The sequence below is a fragment of the Austrofundulus limnaeus genome, unplaced genomic scaffold, assembly GCF_001266775.1.
Source record: "Austrofundulus limnaeus strain Quisiro unplaced genomic scaffold, Austrofundulus_limnaeus-1.0 Scaffold21, whole genome shotgun sequence".
In the NCBI taxonomy this organism is placed as follows: domain Eukaryota; kingdom Metazoa; phylum Chordata; class Actinopteri; order Cyprinodontiformes; family Rivulidae; genus Austrofundulus; species Austrofundulus limnaeus.
Window position 1 is genome coordinate 2,877,510 of NW_013952423.1, and position 704 is coordinate 2,878,213.

The 704-nt window shown below is 33.2% G+C and overlaps 1 protein-coding gene across 1 annotated transcript in view; it reads left to right on the forward strand.

Annotated features, from left to right (window-relative positions):
- Nucleotides 1-352: 352 nt before the first annotated feature.
- The window catches only part of LOC106514592 (GATA zinc finger domain-containing protein 14), a gene marked incomplete at its 3' end in the record, with an annotated part of 7,467 nt that continues 7,115 nt past the window's right edge, over nucleotides 353-704 (forward strand). The window contains 1 exon segment of the mRNA XM_014003924.1: nucleotides 353-569. Coding sequence (XP_013859378.1) covers nucleotides 521-569 — 49 coding nt within the window.

The window sequence follows — 704 nt, forward strand, 5'->3', positions numbered from 1 at the left end:
TGAATTCAGTAATCTTTGTGAAAACATCCAAAAATGTTTTTAAGCTGAAATAGAATATTCCTTAAGCCACACAATAAGTTTATAACTTTAGTTGCTGTTTTCTTTATGTTGTGAATCATATTGTCAATGCTAAAAGAAATCCAATGAGAAAAATCTCCAAAATATGAAAGCAAAAAGATAATAAAACGTGTGAAGGTCATCTGGTTCTCCCCTGAAGAAAGAACCAGAAACGATGCCACAAATGGAACAAAAMCACTAAAGAGAAAGGTATCATCAGAAAATATTAAAAATACATTTTTTTAAAGCCAAAAGTCCACTATAATTAAATATTGACGTGTTTGAACAGGTGTGTTTGGGTGTGACATATCGTCAGGCTTCAAACTATGGAACAATGACATGGGAACACCCTGTCTGACGGTTCACCTGTAGTGTATAAAAACTGTGGAGAACCTCAGGAGTTTTAGTATCAGAAAAACAGAACCTGGCAGAACAGAACTGCAGAGCTCACCTGAACAACACGATGAAGGTGATCTTTTCRTTCGCTCTCCTCTGGACCATCACCAGCACAGGTAACATCACCTGTTAGGTTTCTATCAATTGTTGTAAATAGATGTATTTTTATTTATTATTGAGTAATAAATTGAAAATAAAGTCAGAAAATTTAACTTGTATTTTTTAGGTTTTAACTTTTTATGTGTATAATC